We start from the raw sequence: 20,614 nt of genomic DNA, 5'->3' as shown, positions 1-20,614 counted from the left end.
AGTAAGAGTCCTATTATGCAGGTGGCAATTAGCGATGAATAAACTGAGGAGGAAGTAATGATCCAACATATGATGTAAGCAATTTTAGCTTATAATAGAGGCTGTATGTTTACAGCTTTTACCTAAATTACGTAAAAAAAAATGTTGCTTTTTGTTTTATTGTTCAACACTGTTTGCATAATTCAATAGTTCAGACATAATTGTTCAAAGTAGTGGTGATAAGAACCAAGTGTCAAAAGTTTTAATGCTGCCAAAAGCTAAATCATAGGAAGTTATTGCATGAAATGGCTACAAATATGCTACCTGATGAGATATAGTTTTAAAACAGATTTAAGAGAAGATTTTGGCATGTTTAAAAAATGCATTCATGGTGAAAAGGTACATGCAGGGTGTTGTAAGGCAAAATAGTCCCAGAATAAAGCTGTTACCACTGTTATCCACCATTATTAACATTACATTTAAAAACTCAGAAGACACATCTGGGTACACTGGTGGTTTTTAATTGTAAATGAAATGGCTATATTTGCATTGTAGACATCACAATCCCTGGTATTCATCACCACGGCTGTAAAGAAATCAGAGTCTAGAGAAAAGAGAGTCTAGGGTTATGGTTAGCTAGTTCCTATCAAAAATCAATTCCTATTAAGAATTCTGAGTTGATAAGTTCACATCAAACCACTCTGAATGACTGTATACATCTCAATCACCAAATTTTGCAGAAATTTTGAAAAATTAGTTGAAAGCCACTCTAACATCAGTAGTCAGTTTCTCTTCATTTTTAATGTGCAGGAGTAGGAGTCTAAATTAATATTGCCACTGTCCAGTTAATTGGCTGCATTATAAATGCACAGGAGCGTGTCCTTTTTCTGATATGCACAGTGAAAATTGTGCTTGATAGGTGGTGTGTCAGATAACTCACATACACATACATAATATATTGGCAGAAAGGCCTTTGCAAACAATGAGCCCAAGAGAGCTGAAGTCTGTCTAAATGGACCACACAAAGGCTGATAATATGCTCTTGTTCATATTGAGTTGTTGACAGCAAGCGTCTCCACTGCCTAGTTCACGAGTATGCAGGTATCTCACTTGAGCAGGGGTTCGTGTAAACACAATGATTCTGGATATGGGGTCATCAGTAGACGTTTCTTGGTAGCCTTGCTCAGTTTCAGCACCACAGGAAACATCTTCATTTTTATCTCACTTCACCAGCTCAAGACTATCTCACTGCACTCGAGCATGTTCATTCCACAAACATCTGAAACACAGTGCAAAAAGAAAGAGATCAGCATTCCCTTTCTTATTTATTGTTGCTGCCTCATATAAATCTTCTGCTTTGCTAGATGATATATAACTTCAGACTTGGGACAGTATGGCCAAAAAATTATTTGTACAGTTTTTCTCTTACCACAAAATGTAGTCGTACACCTCAAACCACACTTGGGTTGTTAAGTAATATAGACATCTTATGTTTTCCAATGTATGACATACTTTATCTATAAAAATGTACTAAAGTGCAAGCAAAATTGAAGCTTCAAGATGGCTGCTACAGCGGTTTTAGCTATAGTATGTGACATACTTTTGTTTTGTTTACTGCTGATGGAGAAGTGTCTGCAAAAATATTGAGGGTAACATAATGACTTGAACTAGCAGCAGTTAGGGACACTTATACACAAAGTAACAATAGCTACAAATATTTTTTCACAATATATGGAAAAAAAGGATTTGTGAGTGTGAAGAACCTTTTACAGGTTTAAAGAACTTTCCCAATTCATGAATTCGTCCTAAAACCTTTACATTATGTACATTTTTATGGACATTATATACATTCTTTAAAATAAAAAAAAGTAAGTAAAAAGGTATTTTTTAAAAAAATATATCATTTTTATTTTTATTCATAGTTTGAAATGTAAAATTATGCGATAACGAGATTAGGGCTGTGAAAAGTTGAATATTCTGTTGTGGCAATATGGAAAAATAATACCTCACTATAAGTTGCAGTGGATGGTATTTCCGGTATAATGCTCAGGATTACTGTAGACGTTATTAAAGTATAAAGTAACAGCTTTAGAATCATATGCTCTGAGAAATCCTTTGAAGGCTAGTGTTGCAAACGCACAGGCATGATGTGATGAAACAGAGGTGTTACAGTCACACATGCATTTATATATAAAAACTTCAAGTCAGATACATATACACAACTGATGACACACACACACCCACACACACATACATACACAAATTACATGTATATATGTAGAATATAAAGGCATAGTTTAATGCAAAAAGGTGCATGTAACATAAATAATCAAGAAAGACTACATGTGCAGTCACGTACACATGCACACACTATATATATATATATATATATATATATATATATATATATATATATATATATAAGCTTCTCATTTTTGCAGTAACCTGAGAACTCTTGCACAGTAAAGTCTTAAAACACCAACATCTGGAGCTATACACAGAGTCTCTCTCTCTCTCTCTCCCCCACCCCCCCTCTCTTTCTCTCATTCTTAGACACACATACACAATTGCACACACACATTAACGGGTAAACTTGTGTCTGGGTTTTTGTAAGGTTCTCTGGTTTCAGCCTTTTTCTGTACTGATGCAACTTTAGAGCTATGAGAAGGACTGTTCAACTGTTAGGCGCCACTATGTGGGACAGCCCAGTGCACGCACACACTCACACACACACACACACACACACATGCACACACACACACACACACACACACACACACACACATGCACACACTCACACACACACACACACACACACACACACACACACACACACACACAGTGTACTCTTACTTTGTGAGTGTGCATGTCTGTGAGAGGAAGTGAGAGACAGAGAGTAGGAATAAAAAGAGAAAGATTAAATCCACAGCAACTTCATTGCGTAAACAACTGTTCCTATTCCAATCCCATTTCTTCAGCTTAATAGCAAATCAACCAGCAGGATCATCAAAATGCTGCTCTGACACCTAAGTGTACCATCAGTGTATTAGTGACTGTTGCTACTGATATACACATTAGGCTGACTCAATCTTTGTGTGGTGTTCGGGTCTGTGGGACCCATTTTTAATGTTTATCAAAAGAAAAAATGATGTGATTTATTATTATTTCAACCCCAGATTCCTTGGCCTTTGCTCATTTTCTGTGAAGAACAAATAAAATAACACATTTTCAATGACCTCACACTGCACACCCCCCACAAATTTATATTACACATGTGGTGTGGGGGCCCTGCGATGGACTGGTGACCTGCCCAGGGTGTATCCTGCCTTCCGCCTGATGACAGCTGGGATAGGCTCCATCTGTGTGCATGTGTTTGTATACATGTGAGTGTGTCTGAGGGTGGACAACATGGACAGGCTGCTGACTGGCTACAGCTGCTAAAGGAGAATCCTACGCTGACCACTTGTGATATTTTAAACATCTGGTATTTTTACATAAATTGTTATGGCTGTACCATACTCACTGAGTAACAAAAACATGAACACCACACAAGGGTTAAGTTTTTAAGTACTCTTAAGAGTGATATCACTAGACTCGAGCAAAAGGCAGAATTGTACATTAGAAGTGATCTGGATTATAATATAGTTCCACTTTGATTTGTATATTGAATTTTTGTAGAATGGTATTTCTTAACCAAATGATGTCTTTTGAGGCAAACATGTGTTGTAGCAGTTTGCACATTGTTGGTGACCATCAGGGTTATTATCACTGTTAATAATAAATATTTCTAAAAGAAAATAACCAATTTGCCTAGTTTCTGACAAAATATTTACCATAATGCAAATGCATAATGCAAATCAAAACTAAAAGTGAAACTAAATTGAAACAAAACAAAAATTATATACATACTCTTTAAAGCTGACAAACTAAACTGAAATCATAATTAAAATAAAAATAACAACTAATGAAAAAATAAACTATAATAATCCTGATGGCCATAAAAGCTTCCATTAACTGTTAGTTTCATTAGTCTGATAGCTTAGGGGTGTCCATCTCAGTCCTGGAGGGCTGGAGTCCAGCAGAGTTTTGTGATTTCACTTCTTTAACACACTAACAAAACATGGCAATTAGAGAGATTCCTTCTTACCTGGGCTTCACTTTTCTGATCTCTGATGCTTAAGCATCTCCTCTTGAAAGCTGGTTCTGCATCCTGACGCACGTTACTATGTTCAATGTTGTATGGAACTGCGTGTGAACTCCTGTTCCAAGTGTGCACAATTGTGTGAGAAAGTGTACGTGCTGCTGTTAGTGTGATTGTGTGTACACCCTTCTCTCGTAATTTTGGTGGGATGCATCGTGCATAAGTGTGTTCTTCATCAGTCGCAAGAGTGTCGCCTTCACTGGGCTCTGACCTGCTATCCTCTGACTGGTCTGTTTGGCAGTCTGTTTGCTCCTCTGGGCAGGAGCACTTTAAGTTAGATTCCTGGCCTTCTGAGAAGTTCTCTTTCACATCCCCTCTTTCACAAATTTTTTTTTCAGGCTCAGGGTTAGGAGGGACTTGAATTTGCCCAGAGTTTGTTCTGTTTTCAGAGGGTGTGTTAGGTCTGTCAGTTGTCACTGAGGTGGCCTGAAAGGAGGGCAAGCTGGCTGATGAGAATGAGGAGGGAACCGAGACTGGTTTGACTACTGTGTTGCTCAGTAACATGGAGACTGTAGGAGTGACTACAGAGGCCATATTGCTGCTATAGGGGTTGAGTGCTTTTCGTAGAACAAATGAAGTAGTTAGAGCTTGTGTTGGCAAAGATACATGCGCAAGGGCTGAGCTATGCACTGTGGTTAATGCTAAAGTGCCTGTGCTATGATTAGGTGATTTTTTTGCAATTGAATCATCTTCCCCCTCAAGGGTACTCCAGCCAGGCCCTTCTTCAGCCTCTCTCTGCACAAGCCCAACCTGGGCTCCTTCAGGCTCCTGCTTCAGTGGGTGTCTGTGGACCACTCTTTGGATCACCTGCCGCTTCCTACCTTCGTCCCTGTCCTCTGCAACATGAGCTGCTGATAGGGGAGGAGAGGCAATGAGCTCCAGATGAGCAGATGGGCTATGCAAAGTTAAAGATGAAAAAGGGAAAGAACAAGAGTCTGGAGGAGATGGAGACTCTTCAGTTTTTATTCTGTGCTCAACTAAACTGTGGTGGTTGATCTCGGTATGCTCAGGCATCTTCTCTTTCACTAAATCTCCAGAAATGATCAACGTGGTTTCTGGCCCCCTTTTCCCTTTCTCCTCACAGTTCCGAATGACACTTGCATGACCCGAAACCCCCGAGTTGAGAAGTATAGGTATGGGTATAGGCACAGGCACAGGGAGTGGAACGATAATTGGGTATGGCACCAGAACAGTAGGTTGAGTACATGGGAGGCCCAAAGATGGAACAAGTGGAGGAACAGTGTGAGGGTACATGGGTGCAAAGGGCAGGACCGACCCTATATATGGGTGGAAGGGGCGTGGCGGGGGCAGTGAAATAATAGGGGGTGCCTGTAATTGTGGAGATGGATGTAGGGGTCTCTGGACTGGGCTGGAAGTAGGGTTATGAGGTGGCTGATGAATGGTGCTGTGGAGACCTTGGGCATGGAGGGGCGGCCGAAACAAAGAGGGAGGGTCCTGAAGCACCCGTGGTTGGTCTACAGCAAGGCAAGGAGCAGGCTGTCCATTATGGAGCTGTGAAGAACCCAATATCTCCTGCTCTTTCTGATGCTGGCCTGGGACAGGTGCCTTCACCAAGGTAGACAATGAGGAGCTTAACACAGATGCTGCTGAAGACATCACTGGTGTAGGTGCTTCTTTAGGTGATGGAGTTTTTCTTTCTCCCTCCAGGGAAGGGTTGTCCCAGGACTCTGGCGTGAGAAGAGTTTGACTCTCTCCAGTGGCTGGTTGGCTCTCCTTGTCTAGGTGGCTAGGACTGGAGTCAGCACTGGTGGTGGTGAGAGCAGCCCGGGCTTCCCGGTAGAATATATCCATCTTGTACTGGTTAAGGCACTTCGTGCTGCAGAACTGAAGCCTTTCTTCACCTGCACCAAAGTCCAGATACTTAGTGTGACGCACATGCTTGCACCAGTCACATACCTGGAAGGTACAGGACAGAAGCCAAAATACTTTTTCTTTTTTAGCCCTTCATTGAACAATTGATTAGTGTTTGTTTGACATGAAACACACAGGCAAATATAGATGTGAAATTGCTATCCTGAAATAGCTACAACAAATGTTTCGGGACTGCCCACTGTCAGTAGCCTCGGGTACAAATGTTGTATTTGTGCTATCTGATGCCATGGAAATTTGTCTCACAGCTTCTACTTAAACAGCCTTTAGACTGTAGGCTTATAATTCTGACATGACAAGGGGAATTATGCCAAATGTTTCACCTAATTAAATTATTAAGATGTAAACAAAGTCATTCACAGTGGTTTGATGTGAAATGCGCCATTCAAGAAAAAGATTTTAAAATTTTTTTAGAGAACAACGTTTTTATACAATGCTCCATTTCACTTCAAACCATTTTGAATGACTTTGTTTATACCTCACTGACTGACTTCTGAAAAATGTGGAAAAATGTATGGAACTCCTTTTGAAGACTTTTTGTTCATAATGTAAAGAATAACTAGGTATGGTTCTATATTTAATAATATGAAACTTATATGAATACTATGTAAGTGGGGTATATTTTGATCAAAGAGACTATGTAACTTGAGAGCTCTTACTCGTGTGTTGCTGCTCATCTTAAGCATAAGCCGAGGAGGGGTTTCCGCTATCTGTCCAGGAGATAGAGGAGACTGGTCACTGTGCTGATCTTCATCTCGTACCTGAAAAACAGCAACTTCTAAATTGCACCTAAACTATAGTACACGGTAAACATTTTTTCAATGTTTTAAAAAAGTAACCTGGCTGCATTAAAATTTTGAGTTTTGAAGAAACTTAAAGTGGAAAGTGAACAGAATGTAAAACACTGATTATTGTCCTGTTAACTAACTATTAGAAGTTTAACAAACCCAAAAATGTAAGGCAACCAGGCAACTATGCTACATTGAAAGTGAGTGGATGTGCAGTGCTTGGTTTTCAAGTGGGTGAGTGGGTGTGCAGTGCTTGGTTCTTACTGAAAACAAGCTCTTGGGGTGTTTGCGGGTACGATGACTACCCAGTATGTGTATGTATAGTGACTGCTCCAGATTGTGGTAAGTTGATCCTGTGTTGGCTGTACCCAATGCTCTTGCTGTCTCGCTGGTGTTTGTAGAGTCTGAAACCTGATGCTGCTCCAGTAAAGTATGTGCTGCAAGAGGACACCCATCTCTCCATGGCGGCCCACAGTCCTTCCTCTCAAACAGGCTGCTACTTGTCTGTGTAGCCCCCTGTTTCTCTCTCTCCCTCTCTCTCTCTCTCTCTCTCTCTCTCTCTCTCTCTCTCTCCCTCTCTCTCTCTCTCTTTTTCTCTCTTTCTCTTCAGGCTGGTTATTCTTTTTCCGCTTCCCCTTGCTTTACTGTGGGAACAAGCTTTACAGCATGAACAGAAAAGTGCTATCAGCCAAAGACTTCCATTGACTGACTAGAAGATAGTGGCCGATGTACATGTGAGAGACTAAGATTTATAGTACTGTAGCAGTGTGTATTTCGAAATCAGTGTAGGGGGTAACAAATTACAAGTAACATGTTATGGTAATGTGACTACTTTTTCATTTAACAAAATAATATAATGCGTTATAGTACAAATTCAAGTAATCATATGACAGTTACTGACATAAGAATTTTGCTCCTTGTGTTTCTATTGTGTCTTTGAAAGAACAACATTAATTACACCTAATGCATTTTGAACAAGCATGTGCCACCGGTGTCAGCTGGAGAAGACAGTGTCTCAACCTCACCTAAACAGGCCAGACTCGATTTTCTTTCAGGAACAGCTCTGTACATTTTTCATTTTATTCCAAAAAGTTTTTTTGAAGCATCTCTTTTTTAATTTAATAAAGCATAGCCGGGTGTCTTGCTCAGAGCAGTGGCAGGTAGTTACACAGTTACTGAAATATCTTTTAAATGATGTTTTCTGTGCCTGACTATTCATACTACTGAAATGTTTTTTTCAGTTACTTTCCAGGTAGTACAGATCTGTATGGGTTTTAAAGAGTAAAGTAATAAGTAGTGATCACTTTTTCCTGAATGTAATCTGTTAAATAATTCCATTAGATTGTGAGGTAACAAATTAATAAACAATTAATTAATTAACCACAAATTAATAAAAAACAAATTAATCTGAGGTAACAAATTAATAAACAATTTGTAATTGATTATTAATGTAATGTAATTCCCCAACACTGGTAGAAGCCAGTATTGTTTTTATGACAACACTGCAGACTATTGTGTGAGCAGTGTACATCAGTATGAATATGAAACCAGTGTGTTGATGGATTAGCTAATACTGTCCTACTGAACAGTCTATCAAAGGTGTATTCCAGCTCTTCTATTCATGGATTGTCATTTAAAACAGGACAGATCAGATGAGTGTATTCCAATAAAGGTGTTTAAATGACGGTTTATCATTCATGAAAACAGTATTATTCTGTTTATTAATGAAGGTTTGGATCTGTAACCTTGGATGTGGATCTTTTTCAATTTTGTCTCTAAGAGAGTGACCCTACCCTGCACAGAAGATTACATTTTAAAGCTATTTAACTGGGCAGTAAGCCCAGTTTTCTTTTTGGAAGACTGCTATTATTTGTAGTTATCATCCAATATCTTGTTTGGCTCAATCAGTGCATCAAGACATCAAATCAGGTGTGCTGCTTATAGATTAGAACAGATCAGTGGAATGGCTAGGGGTATCGAGGCGAAATTGGAAACCAAACCTTGTGTCTTTTCAACCAATATAGGCATCAATTATTTTTTGAATGTAAAAATTACTTGTTACTTTTTTGCTGTCTTTATGTTTATTTGTATTTAATGTTATATAGTGTTTTTATTGGCAGAAATACATAAATGGTTTTAAACCATTTGTTTAGGTGCCTAGGATTTCTGCACAGTACTGTATGTACTGTATTTCCAGGCTGCAATGCTTGAAATGAGTTTAACCCCTTAAAAACCCAGGCTTATTGCATACTAAAGTGTATTATTCAGTAACTACAGGGACTTCAAAGCAAATTGGCTGAGCTATTCTTAGATTATAGAAGTGTGTAACAAAACTTTGTCCACTGACCCAAATGGACCCAAGCGGAACTAAAGCGTTCTAGCTCTTCTGGTGCACTTATTGGTGATGTAATACTGCTTAGGGACTTTATCTTCACCTGGAACAGTGAAGAATTTGCTAAGTTGTCATTGGTTTTTACTGCTAATGTTACCAAACACAGGGGAGAACACCCTCTAGTACTATTAGGTCCTGTTGGTAACAAACCTGAGCTGGTAGCACAAACTGTAAAACTGGAACCTTTGGTACTGAACTGAAGGCCAGTGGAAAAGTGCTAAAGGTATCTGGTGCAGAGGGAAAAAACCCTTTTGTGCAATGGAAAAACACCTGTTAGCCAGAGTCACTTCTTTGGAATGTGTAGGTCCGTTGGAAGGCTGCAATGATATGTTTGCTTCTTGATATCCAGGAACAGAACAAACTCCAAAACCCTTGATACAGACTGTCTGCAGTAACACCACCTCTTAATACTTCAGTGTAAATGGGCAGACAGGTGAAACTGTGAACCATGTAAATGTGTTCATTGCTGTGACATCACACCCGTGAATTTTGTTTCAGATGAAAGCATCTGAGATGTGTTCAGGCTGAACAAGAAGCTGTATATAATTTACAGCCTCTGTTGACGGGATAGAGAACAGACAAAAACCTTGTTGCGTTTGAAGTAGGCTCGGCGACACATGGCAAAGCACTTTTCACTGCAGAAGCTCTTCAGCTCAGAGCCCATGATCAGAGAGTAGCGCTTCAGTCCCTCCTTCTGACACCACACACATACTATTTGAATATTCTGCTGCTCTTCCACTGAAAGAGAGAGACCAGGAGATGACGGATTACAAATTTGTTAATGTGAGACACTGTGTATGCCAGTGAGGGGGTTTTTGAGTGTGTGTGGCTGCAGAAACACACCTGTAGGCGGCTTGATGAGCGGCACTACCACATGTGTGCTGTGCAAGTCCTTTGTGTGAGGGAAGGATGAAAATGATGAAGGAGAGAGAGGAAAGCAAGTGGATTCTCTCAATCCATTTTTAGCAGACACAGTCGAAGAGGATGAAACTTTACTCTCCACTGCACTAGACTTCGGATCGGAATTCTCTGTAGCAGAAAATTAACCATAATATTACAGATCAAAAGAGAAAAGAAGCCAATACGAATGTAGAAATAGTGAAAAAAATGTTTTTGAAACATGCTTTTTTGTGTGATATGGTACAATTCAGACAGATAACTAACCCTAAGAAGCTGCAGCTGTCTTTGGTGATCTGTGTTTGATATTAATTACCTCTAATGCATAGTTCAGTGAAACAAGCAGAAAAATTCATTCAAAAAAAAAAGTTTTGGACGATAATGTAAGTTTAGACAAAAGTGAACAATAAAAAGCCTTACCCTACAGCTGACATTTTCTCTAATAAAATAATCAACTGGCACCATTTTTTCTGGACAAGCTCATCCATTTAATTCTTTACCAGAGAGTAGATTGTAGAAAGTAGAGTTTTTGTTTCATTTGCATGTTCCCCAGTATTATTTGCCTGACTAAAAATCTACATTATAATCTTCCCAAGTGGTGTTCAAAGTATGTTCAGTGCTGTGTAAAAGTCAGAGACCACACGTCTGCAGGAATATTCTTCCACACCTCCAAAGTTCAGTCTTAGAATTTGATGCCACGCTCTGCTTTTCACAACAACCAGTCCATTGTTCTGAGAATACAAGCAGCCACTTTGTTTTATTTGAATTTTGAAATTTTTGTTGTTTATATTCTTTTTTGTCTTTCAGCCTACCTTCATAATGTTAAAAGGATGATGGATATCAAAAAATTCCTGCAGTCTTAACTGTGCTTTAGAATGGAGTTTCCCAAGGATAGCGGGCAAACAATTTATATTAAAGCCTCACAATGAGAAATGGTCACTTACAGCTGAGGTTTGTTAGCCCTACTGTCCGACAGTCTCTTTCCATGAACGATTTACCCAAGGTCAGTCCCGGACATATCATGAACAAAACCCAAAGATGGAGGATGGTTTATCTTGCTTTTAGATATCAACTCAATTTCCCTGAATGAGACACTTTGCTTAAACAGCTGGCAAATGAATACTAAAAAACAAATGTACACTTTCCCCCCTTACCCCAAAGGTCTTTGGTCAGCTAGCACATGTTTGGTGTCTGAAGTTTGCTTCTTTATTTTTGCACCAGGAGCTATGAGGCTAATGAAGCAACAAAATTCCAGCTTATTTCCCATTAATTTGCATTGTGTAAACTGCATGACTAAAATCACCATACACTTGCCTCTAACTGCCTCGAACTGTTCATGTCTTGGAGTCTGGGCCCTATGTGGGGCAAGGGGAAATTGATTTTTTGCTAAGCTGTTGCTATAATTTTGACCTCTACAGGTTTGTCTTCTTTCATTTCCTTTTATAAACCAAGCTTTATTTATATAGTGCTTTTTACAAAAAAGGCAGCTTTACAGAAAAATCCGGGTCCATGCCCCCAGTGAAAACATCATACATCCACAAAATCTGCTATAATGGGCTTTTTTTTTTGCTAGATTTTGCACCTGTATATCGGTGTGAGTGTAGGTACATCTGTGTGAACTCTGACCTTTAAGCACAGACAAGTGGTGGCGTCTTGCTCTGCTGGAGAAATTCCTGGTGTCAGAGGCTTCTGCATCTTGTAGGTCCACTTTGTCATAACCGTACCAACCAAGCAATTCATTCATCGTGCTCTCTGCGAAGCTCTGACAAACAAACACACACACACACACACACACACACACACACACACACACACACACACACACACATCCCTCAGAAACTGAAAGGATTTCTAAAACATAAGGGTAATGCTAGCTTTAAAGGGACCATTTATGGATCATGAACTCCGAAGTGTACAATGGTGATGCAAACATGCAGTAGTCTCCAAGAAACTGCTCAAACAAGAGAAGTGCATCTTTCAGCAGGATAAAAATCTAAAACACACCAGCTGCCTTTTGAAAGCTTTTATAATGTTCTGTTTAACATAAATGCTACTTGGTTTGACATATTGTTATCTAATACAATAAATTTAATACATGTATGGCACAAATGTCCAAGTACTTTTTGGGGCCACTGTAAATGACCTCTGTTCTGATTGGCTGTCTTCTATTGTAGTTCATTCAAAAAGCAATGTGAGCTACAACACTCCTTATAACTTGAATATGAATGAGCTGGGCTAAATATCTGTAGGCTAAATAGGCGTGTATGTGTTGGCAGGTCAGTAACATGATTGGTATAAAAAAGGCATCCCAGAGAGGTGAGTGTTTCAGAAGTAAAGATGAGGAGAGGTTCACCACTCTGTGAAAGACTGCACAAGCAAATAGTGCAACAATTTAAGCATAACATTTTTCAACGTAAAATAGCAAATGACTTTTGCTTTTCATCATCTATAGTACATAATAACATTAAAAGATTGAGAGAATCTGGAGAAAAACCAGTATTTACTGGCCCTTAGGTGGCACTACATTAAAAACAGACATGATTCTGTAGTGGAAATCACTGCATAGGCTCAGAAACACTTCTGAAAACCGCTGTGTGTAAAAACAGTTTGTTGCTGCATCCACAAATGCAAGTTAAAACTCTAAAACGTAAAGAAGAAACCATTTTCTTCTGATTCTAAATAAATAATAATGATTTCTTGTATAACTGTTATCACAACTGTTATCAAAGTGCTATATAAATAAAAATTATTATTATTATTATTATTATTATTATTATTATTACTATTATATATATATATATATATATATATATATATATATATATGTAAACAGGATCCAGGAATGCTGCCACCTTCTCTGGGTCCAAGCTCATTTAGAATGGACTGAGGGGAAGTGGAAAAGTGTCCTGTGGTCCGACAAATCAAAATTTGAAATTCTTTTTGGAAATCATGGACACTGGGTCCTCTGGGCTAAAGACCACTCAGCTTGTTAGCAGTGCACAGTTCAAAAGCCAGTATTCATGATGGTATAAGGGTCCATTAGTGCACATGGCATGGGTGACGTGCCCATCTGTGAAGGCAGCATTAATGCTGAACGATATATACATGTTTTGGCAACATATGCTGCCACCCAGACGACGTCTTTTTCAGGGAAGGCCTTGTTTCAGCAAGATGATGCCAAACTACATTCTGCCTGTATTACTACAGCACTGCTCCACATTAAAAGAGTCTTGGAGCTAAACTGACCTGTCTGCAGTCCAGCCCTGTCACCACTGAAAACATCTGCCGCATTATGAAATGAAAAATATGACAAAAATACGACCCTGAGCTGTTGAGCAGCTGAAATCCTATGTTAAGCAAGAACGGGAAAATATTTCACTTTCAAAACTACAGCAGTTGGTCTCCCCAGTTCCCAAATGCTTACAGAGTGTTTTTAAAAGAAGAGGTGATGAAACACAGTGATAAACATGCCCACGTCCCAACTTTTGGCATCAAATTCAAAATGGGCGTATATTTTTCAAAAAATAATAACATTTCTCAGCTTCAACATTTGATATGCTGTGTTTGTTCTATTTTCAATGAAATATAGGGTTAATGATTTACACATCATTGCATTTTGTTTTTATTTACATTTTGCACAGCGGGGGTTGTAAATACTTAACATACAATTTGGCTTAAAAGCAGAGCTCTCTCTGTCTGTCACAGTTTAGAGAGGTAATTTGATTCATGCTTAGCTGAAATCAGAGGAGGATACAGAACACCACAGCTGGGCTTTAGGCTTCCCAGAAATCCCCCACTTCTTTAGCCCTCACTTCTACAGTCCTCCAGTTCCCCCTTTCCACTTGTCTTCTTCTCAACTTTCCCCTCTCAAGTATCTGATTCCATCCGCTTTTCCCTCTTCCTCTCTTTCCACTCCTCTGGTTGCTTTTAAAGCTCTCTCTTCACTCACTCTTCTCTCCACCAGTTCTCACAACCAAAACAAACAGTCGGGGAGTCTCTCTCCCCCTCACTCTCTCGCTTTCTTTCTGTTACTCTGTTACCTGACTCTTTAGCTCCTTCTCTTATTTCACTCCTTCTTGCGAAAACACCTCTTTTTGAGATTGGAGAGATTGTCTGAGAAGGGCATGTTCTTTACCTCCACTACTCCATCACTCAGAACCCAGACCTGCCCAGTTAAAACCCATACGATGCATATATGTTTATGTTATTGGTAGGTGCTGACCAGGGCAGGAAGCTTCTGTGTCTGATTCTCACACCTTTTCCTTCTCTTCTTAAAGGTACACTTCAGCCAAAATGAAAAATGTAACCATTTCAATATTTGTTGCAAACATGAGTATTCTTGCATCCTACAGTGGTACTGCAATGGTCCCAAGGATGAGATTTTTTGTTTAAACACTAGGAAAACTCCCTTTTGATAATGTTTCTTGAAAGGGTGGCACTTTCAGGGTGGCAAAACTACTGCTTTGATGTGGATACTTGAGGGTGGAATGTTTGAATTTGTCCCCCTGCTAGATGGCTAATGTAGAAGGAAGCCAGATAGCAAGTACTTTTGCTAGGAGCCATTTATCAAGCTTGTTTTTATTAGCGACTATGACTATGCTGGCAGTCAGGATTTCTTCAGTGAAGTAGGGGCATTCTCAAAGGTTGTACGACGTATTTAAGTAATACATGAGTATTGTAGTGAGAAAACACTGATGAATGAAAGAACGAAAAGGACACATAATTGTGAACTCTGTCAAACTGATGAGGCTAGAGGTGCAATGCTGTGCTACAGAATATTACATAACATGACAAATAACATATTACATGCCAGCATTAGGCCACTATAACTACCATGCCTTTTATCCTTAAAGGAATATCGAAGGTTTGTCCAACATAAGAATTAACTGATGGAAGAATTGATAAAAGGGTTTTACAAACGTATGTTTTTGCACAAACATTTACTCACAAATTCAATTGCCCAATGGCTTCTGTTATTATTTCCCTGTTCCCTAGGCTTATACACATCTCCTTGGGTTCATAAAACATTTTCATAGTCTTTTGATTCTATATCCCTTACATGGCTATAGATAAACTGAATGCACTGTGTGTGTTCTCATTCTGATTGCTGTAAAGATTTCATGAAAGATTGCATCAGTTTCCATCTCCCTGAAGATTACGCCAAACCCACACATATTGTTTTACTGTTTTCTCATTAGTGGGAGATTTTTTCCCTTCTTCACTGTAGTTCCCACAATGTTGTTCTTGTTTCTACTCTGCAGTTCAGACAAACATCTGCTCAGTGTGGGAGTCAGTCCTATTCCAAATCACAGCAAGCACCATAGCCAAAGGCAACAAAACCCATGGTGACCCCCACTCAAGCTCTGGCCGCACTTACATCAGGACCGTCTATGGTTTCATGTGTTTGGATTAAAATTAGTTAAGTTGTAATCCTACACCCTCTAGCTCCATGGATATCATATGCTGCAATCCGAAATGTCTCACACAAAGAGACATGCACCAGTTTCCTCCCACACAGACATGGACACCCTTCAAAACGCTTTCATGCAGAGGTTGTTCTGTAAACCAAGTAGGGACACAGTGGTACTGTATGTCAGAATTAGCTACAATGGGCAGACACTCAAACCTCTAAGACGACTTAATAATGTGTAAGGACAGTTTGTGAAGAAATATAAAGTCTAGTGTTGGGTGTAAACTGCAATGTCAAAGGTTTTTACAAATACAAATTCCATTTGGTCAAGACATAGGGTCAGTCTGGGAAACTGGCCCACGTAACTTAACCTTTAAGACTCCAAAATGACACAATAGTACATGTAAAGCTCAAAATTAAAGCCCCCCCTCCCCCAAAATGACACATTACATGTACATGTAGGGTAGGTTTTCCAGACAGGGATTAAGCCTAGTCCTGGACTACACAGTACTCTGAAAGGAGATTCTTCAGTGAAAGGAAAATGCAGACCAGGCTTAATCTCTGTCAGGGAAACTGACCGTTCAAGCTCAAATTTAAACAAACCCAAAATAACACATTAGTACATATAGAGCTAAAACATTCAGACCTCAAAATGACACAACAGTACACATAAAGCTCACACTTAAAGACCTAAAATAATACAATAATCAATACAAAGCCTAAACTTTAAGATCCCCAAATTACACAATACTACAGGTTAAGCTAAAACTCACAGAGCCCAAAAAGACACAGAATTACAGGCAAATTTTTACAGGTAAAACTTTAAGACCACCCAAATGGCACAATAGCATATGTAAAGCTTAAACGTTAAGATCCCCTAAATGACACAATAGCCAAGGTTGGGTAAAATACTTGTAGTGATGTAGTGATGGCTGAATACTTAATACACTGTCTTAAACGTATTCAGTAATGTATTCTGTTACAATGCATAAAAAGTGATGTATTTAGAATACATTTAGAATACATCTTGGTAAGGCAGATGGGAAAAACAATTTTCTTTACTTAATTCATACTGTTCCTCAGTGTTACTGGTTGGCAGTTTTCTTCATGTAATTATTCTCTTAATATGTATCATGAAAAACTCATGTCCACTATTCAGAAGATTCTTAGTGTGATCATTCCTCTACAAAAGCTCAGTAATGCTGACACTAATAACTGACTTAACTGAGCAGGAACTTCAGTGTTTGTAAAGAAGCCATTAATTATGGTCCTCTTCAGAGTTAGTATTTTTTAATTTAGTGGGTAAGTATTCTAAAAGTACTAAAAATGCAAAAACCTGTATTCTCAATACTGTCTTTACAAAATGGAACTTGGACTGAATACAGTTTCTTAATTTCTGTATTCTGAATATGTATTCCAAATACTTGTATTCCATTACATCCCACCACTGACAATAGCATATGGAAATTTCAAATTTTAGGACCCCCAAATGACAAAATAGTACATATAAAGCTTAAACTTAAAGACCCCTAAAACAATACATGTAAAACTCAAACTTATCCCCCCACCACCCCCCACCCCCCAAATGGCACAATAGGACATGTGTAGCTTAAACGTTAAGACCCCCCAAATGATACAACAGTACATGTAAAGCCCGAATGCTGACTGGCAAAAGAAGTGTTACATGAAAAAGAGTCTGCATTACATGTCATTTTGTTTAACCAATTTGAAAAGGCTGAAAAACAATTTGTACTTAACTGAACACATAACACTCTGAATGTACTATTGTACCGCTGAAAGCACATGGAAAGCGCGTAAAATTCATCCCCATAACGCCTTTTTACGCAGCATGGTCAAAAACGTGACTCTTTGTGCGGAATCCGCACATCTGGAACAGCTGCGCACGTTCAAGGTGGCTCGACGCTTCAAGACGGACAGTGTTCTACGTTCGACGGCACAGCATACAACACTTAGAATGATCACTAAATTTAACAAAGCATGTAATCGTAAATCAGGTGCGCGTTAAAATCATCGAGAAACACGTCGAAACTGCCGCGTCATGGTTTAGAGTAGCACAGAAAAACTGGAAATCGCCAACGACACACATACAAACCTCCAGCCACCCGACTACAAACACGCTCGACCGTACCTTCATCTCTTGGCTGACCTCTCTTTTGACGGGATGAGCCGGCTTCCTGCTGCGCTTGTTTTCCGGTGGCCTCCCTTTTTCCATCTTTGGCATCGTTTGCGGCTCAGCAGTGCGAGCACCACCGCGCAGAAAGCGAGTTCAGTTGAGAGTAGAGCGAGAAGCGAAAGCGCTCTCGCTCTGACCGCTAAATTGCACGTAGTGGTCCGAACTGGCTCGCTAAAACAATGCGCGAGGGAGCACAGGGGGAGGGTCTCGAACTGTAACCAAACACCTAGCGCCGACCTCTCGCGCTCCTGCACAGAGCAAGAGGGCCGAAGTGATTTATCAGTATGTGCAGAGAGAACGCCGTGGATATCGTCAGTACTTACAGAACACCAACTGCTGAAGTTGACCAACTGCATGTTTCATAACAGAGGGTATAATTAACTGGATTTAGTGCAGTATTGTATGTGAAATATTAACCTCTTCAAATCCTTGAGACCACCGGTGGTTCCAAAACGCACTTCGTCATACTCTTCATAACTTTCATATTTCTTAAGCAACATTCAAAAAGTGGCTGTCGTGTGAGAGCTGTAACTGTCTTCTTTCCAGTCAAATAGACGGGTAATGTAATTTTAAACCCTTATAATAGAAGAAGCTGAATTCACAATTTCTTTTGTCTACTGAAAGTTGACCCATTTTTCCACAAATCTGGGCTATAAACTATAAACAGATGGTGTCTCTTCAGTGATATACTCTGTAAAAATTATTTTTGTAAAATAATACAAAGAGCGTCTAAGATTTTTGGCTTTCAGCAGTAAATTGTAAGCATATAGCAATATGTGTATGATCATACAACACATTTTCTGTTAATTTGTGGAGAGCTTTTAGAAAAAAATAAATAAATAAAATAAAAATTTACATTTATTTCATGCAGTTACTGAATAATTTGCCTTATGATTTGGTCATGTAAATTCAGATGGACGAACCAAAATATACCCTGGAGAAAAAAGTCATTGTATTCATATATTTTTTAAAATGTGGCACTTCTTTTTTGCCTGTTCCAACTGATCAGCTGACATTTCGTGTATCTTGAAATATAGTGGTATTATATTTTTGTCATATCACCCAACCCTAATTTTAAATAAGATGATATCACACATAGCAAATCTCATTTACAATATTTCTTGAAGAAGCCTTGAAAGGGTCCAAAATACAAGTGATACTTCTATGGCAGATGGCAGACTATTCGTATCTTCATTTCTAGAGTGATGTTTTTTTTTTTGTTTTTTTTTTGAATTTATGGATTTGGTAACCCCTGGGTTGGTAACCCAGGCCCAGCAGTCTTAGAAAAACTAAAGTTTTACCGTCTCTCTCTCTCTCACTGAAACAGTGAAGATCTCTGCCTTGGTGTTTTGAAGAATCTGTGTGTCTATGAGTTAGAGAGCTCTTTCAGCAGTGTAGAGTAGCTCAGATTTCAGGTCTTTCTGTAACCCTGCGGCTGACATCTGATCTTCACTGGCCTGGAATCAATGCAGATATGAACGTAGAAAATATGATTAAAAAAACTGGTATGAAAATAATTTCTCTCTGTATAATGTGTGTACAGTTCAATGATGGTGACTATGTTGGACATAAATTTGACATTTGAAATTCATGCAAGGTTTCTGATTTTGAGTTGGCATAGTATGAATCCAGTTATGATTCAGAATTCAGAGATGACGGTCAAGTTCCAAAAGGTTTCTTTGGAGTGGTGCCATAGAAAAACCACCTTAGGTTTTCTAAAGGAACTGTAGAGTTCTTGTGTGAACCTAAGGTTGTTTTTCCATGGCACTCTTTCTAAATATTTTTCATTAGGGAAAAATGGTTCTTTCAGTTGATGGTTCTTTAAAGGAGTACTCCAGCATTTTCCAGCCATTAATCTCTATTTGTCACATCTGTTGATCTGTTGATTAGCACTGATCATAATTTAGACACATTTCACTGTACTTAAGGAGAGGGATTGAGGATTTGAAAACTTCCTAAAGTTCGGTTTCAGTTCTTTTGCTAAGTATGCTAAGTCATGCAAAACTGCTGAAATTATTGTCTGTAATGATAACTTTGGGTCCTTACTTTTAAAAAAAACCCTTCCAAATTCAGGAAGCATAAATCTACTGTGAAGGAGACTTTAGAAAATCACCTAATTGAGGTAAATGTTCAACTCCCACTTGTCAATATCAAAAGCAATTACCAGTTGAATTAGTAGCTGGAAACTCAGGTAAGAAAATATGACTTGAAATTGACTTGAAGATGTTGCATTTAAGGTTTGACTCTAATCTAATTAAAACCAAGCGCCCTCAGATTTTCAGCACCATCAGCATACCATGTCACTTTATGGCCTTTTGTGATACAGTGTGGGGGGAGATCACATTCAATCAAGGAAAAGCATAAAGCAATTATGAAACAATACTTGCAAATACTTTATCATTATATGGCTGACTGTAAAATGTATGGTATTTGTAAAGCAGGTCTGCCAAAGTCACCAAAGGAGGCCTGTGAAGATGTTTGATTTGGCCCACCAAAATGTTAGGCTGACGCCTTCTTCCCAACAAGTGAACAAACATTTTAAAACTATATATAATTTATTGAATTCTTATTTTAGTGTTTCCCCACGACCCAGAAGGATAAGTGGCTTAGAAAATGTGTGTGTGTATTTTAGTATTTTAATAACAAAATATAATGTTATAAAATATTTTTTAAAATACATTTTGAACCTACCTACCTTCTTTATTTGCATTTTATTGAGTCTTTTTGGCCCTCAGCTCACCACAAACACTGCATTTCATCCTCCCAAGACAAACATTTTGGGCACTCCTGATTTAAAGGAATGGCTTGGTTTAAAATGCTGTAATAATTGTACCTACATATGAAAGATACAGTGGATTAAAAT

The 20,614-nt window shown here is 38.8% G+C and overlaps 1 protein-coding gene across 1 annotated transcript; it reads right to left on the bottom strand.

Annotated features, from left to right (window-relative positions):
- Positions 1 to 399: 399 nt before the first annotated feature.
- Positions 400 to 17,913, bottom strand: sobpb (sine oculis binding protein homolog (Drosophila) b). Its single transcript, XM_036577163.1, has 8 exons — positions 17,707 to 17,913; positions 11,774 to 11,909; positions 10,094 to 10,279; positions 9,837 to 9,988; positions 6,730 to 6,831; positions 4,127 to 6,097; positions 2,833 to 2,849; positions 400 to 1,258 (listed from the first exon to the last, which is right to left on the bottom strand). The coding sequence occupies exons 1-8, from the start codon at positions 17,797 to 17,799 to the stop codon at positions 1,225 to 1,227; spliced, it is 2,691 nt and encodes an 896-aa protein (XP_036433056.1). The 5' UTR covers positions 17,800 to 17,913; the 3' UTR covers positions 400 to 1,224.
- Between the last annotated feature and the right edge of the window lie 2,701 nt (positions 17,914 to 20,614).

The sequence above is a fragment of the Colossoma macropomum genome, unplaced genomic scaffold (genome assembly GCF_904425465.1).
Source record: "Colossoma macropomum unplaced genomic scaffold, Colossoma_macropomum, whole genome shotgun sequence".
NCBI classification, from domain to species: domain Eukaryota; kingdom Metazoa; phylum Chordata; class Actinopteri; order Characiformes; family Serrasalmidae; genus Colossoma; species Colossoma macropomum.
The sequence above is the reverse complement of the archived record's forward strand: the minus strand, read 5'-3'. Positions and strand labels throughout refer to the sequence as shown.

What these genes read in the sequence shown, in the direction of transcription:
- sobpb (XM_036577163.1), bottom strand. Translation starts at nt 17,799, where the DNA reads ATGCCAAAGATGGAAAAAGGGAGGCCACCGGAAAACAAGCGCAGCAGG. An exon ending in CCACTTGTCTGTGCTTAAAG is followed by an intron (nt 10,280 to 11,773) that starts GTCAGAGTTCAC and finishes TTTCTGCTACAG; the next exon opens with AGAATTCCGATCCGAAGTCT. An exon ending in AGATGAGCAGCAACACACGA is followed by an intron (nt 6,098 to 6,729) that starts GTAAGAGCTCTC and finishes TGTACCTTCCAG; the next exon opens with GTATGTGACTGGTGCAAGCA.